Raw genomic sequence first — 2673 nt, forward strand, 5'->3', positions numbered from 1 at the left:
TTTTTGTTCACTGTACGACTTTAAATTAAAATTAACATTTTATTTTTTACAGTGTAATATAAGTAATATGAAGTAATAATAATTAATAATAATATATAGAAAAGATGAAATTGATTTATTGAGTAATTCTTCTCTGCATTTTAAATAATTGATGTTACAACAATAATAATATAAAAAATCTCATGTTACATTAACTTTTCGCTTCGAAAATTTTGATCTATCCAACTGAAAGTATTTTACATACCAAAAGGTATTCCATAGTTTCTGTTCTCAATGAAAATTGATGACTATCCTGCCGAGACTATACACTACTGGCTACAACTATATAGAAAATAGAATACGCTTCCAAGAAGTCTTCAATTATGCTTTCTGTCGCTAATGTGCGCCTGCAAGTTGTACAGTTATTCGATACTTAATTATCTAAAGTAATAAATCGATTTTCACGACGTTCGAAACAGTACGAGACAGTTTCGCGTTTAATTGTCTGACAACTTTTAACGTCTCCAATGAATTACGTAATTATACATAACGAGAATTAAATCTGATAAGTTTAATTTCTTAAAAAATTTGATGCGCAATCTAAAAATAGATACAGACAGTTATTATTTATAAAAAGATCTGTATAATAATACCTATTCAGATCAATATTTTATCAATTAATTTTTTTAAATTTATATATATTTTTTTATTTAAAAAAAAGGTATGGAAAATTAAAAATATGTTTTTACTTTTATTTGCCATGGTGAATGTTTATTTTTTATTTAAATCGTGAGAGTCCATTAATTAAATCCTTTTGGTTGGTTGTGTGTACTTAAAGTACAGTGCTTTCTATAAAAATTATATTATTTATAATTATGTTATTTACAAATTTGTTTATTCATGTGGAAAATGTAATGAATCTGCTTTAAAATGATTGATCGCCGAAAAATCTTAAACCGTTTAACCAAAATTAGAGCGTTCTAAAAATATTGTGATTTCGGAATTTGTGTAAATTAAAAAATTCCACGTCTCTCTCAAGAAACATTATAAGATTATTAAAAATAAGTGTCCTAAAGAAATAATACGTATTTTTTTGTTCAATTTAACGTAGAACCGCGCCCATATATATATATTTTCTAGTAAACTTATTATTTTCAGAGCAATTGTTTGGAACTATTCTGTAATTGTTTCAGAAAAGTTATCAACCTGGAAATTATCGAAGAGGACTCCTACGAGAAGGATGCTCTTTTCTATGTCGAATTGGGCGAGCCGGTGCTGCAAGGAGGTGATTAAATCTTTTATCAATTTGATTAGATTTTTAATACTGAATTTCCCGACATACTTTGAAGTCATTATAATACGATAATACTTCCTTTTCCCATTTTTTTTTTTTTATACAGGACCAAACATTTAAATCGATATACGAAACAAAAAAGTTCCCGAGAGAAGTTAAAAGTCAAGTCACTGAAGTGAATGTGATACAATAATTGCAGTGTATATAACAGATAAATTATTTTAATGTATTTCAATTATTTTTCCGTTACAAATTATTTCAGTTATTTTTTTCTAAAAAAATTCCGTAATAAGGAAAATACAAGGTAATTTTGTGGGATTAATTTTTCTCCTAGGAGCTTTTTTTGCGTGCTCGTAAGAAAATCTGATACACAAATTTAAATTACTTTTTTTATCGTGTACTTTATATCTGCATATGTTTATAAGCAAAATATATATATAAGAAGCAAAATCTCGATTTAAACTTTCAGCATTTGATTTCGATAGCGCCGTCACTTGCTTACGTTGTTCTTTTCACTCGATCCAATGCAATTTTTGCTGATACGAAGTTCGGTGGAAGATCTTTCAGTCTCTTGACGAGGATAAATGTGATGGGAAAACTTTGACTCTAACGGGAACACCACATAAAAACTTATCTATTTTTGCAATTATGTTTAATTGCGATAAAAAACGATAAGCTTTAATATTTAAATGTGTTTAAATTCGAAACAACCTTAATAATGAATACTCGATATTTATATTAAGGAAAGCTATTAATATTTAATGGATAAAACATAAAGAGCTATTAAATATCTTATATCCTTTATTTACATTCTTATTTGCCTATAAGTAATATCTTAAATTTTAGCTACATAATTAAAGTTTTAATATTTAAAAGAAGAGAAAAGAAAAAAAGGGAAGTGGGTAGATCGGTAAAAGCACGAGCGTGACGATTGGCGACGCTATTAAGATTAATTGCGATTAATTAATATAAATAGATATTTCGTGATAAGAACACCGATGACTTGTTCTTGATAAAAATTGATTTCCACGTGTCTCTTCATACATGTATCACGCGCTGGTTCTCTGCCTGGATCCGTCATTCAATTGAACGTAAGTCTTGAATAAACGGACATTTTGCGCTTGTCCAAATTTTTTCTTGCGCATCAGTTAGTCCCGCGCTGATTGATTTAATTAACTGTCACAGTAGTATGTACACATTTTAATACAAACGGATTTTTTATTCACCGCGAATTATCATTTCGTGGTATTTTCAGGAATTTTTTACAGCATAACCAGGAAGGAATAAATATTTCTTATAATTATTAATGTATGTGTATATATGTATTAATATTTTATTTAAATTATAAATATTATATTATAATTTTGTCTGTATGTTTTTTAATATTTAAACATTCTTAC

The 2673-nt window shown here is 27.4% G+C and overlaps 1 protein-coding gene across 1 annotated transcript in view; it reads left to right on the forward strand.

The window, feature by feature from the left end:
• Positions 1 to 2673, forward strand: part of LOC105621872 (sodium/calcium exchanger 2) — a 75025-nt gene that overhangs the window by 28953 nt on the left and 43399 nt on the right. The window contains exon 3 of the mRNA XM_012203310.1: positions 1173 to 1264. Coding sequence (XP_012058700.1) covers positions 1173 to 1264 — 92 coding nt within the window. The remainder of the gene's footprint in view (positions 1 to 1172; positions 1265 to 2673) is intronic.

This window comes from Atta cephalotes (assembly GCF_000143395.1).
Source record: "Atta cephalotes unplaced genomic scaffold scaffold00038, whole genome shotgun sequence".
In the NCBI taxonomy this organism is placed as follows: domain Eukaryota; kingdom Metazoa; phylum Arthropoda; class Insecta; order Hymenoptera; family Formicidae; genus Atta; species Atta cephalotes.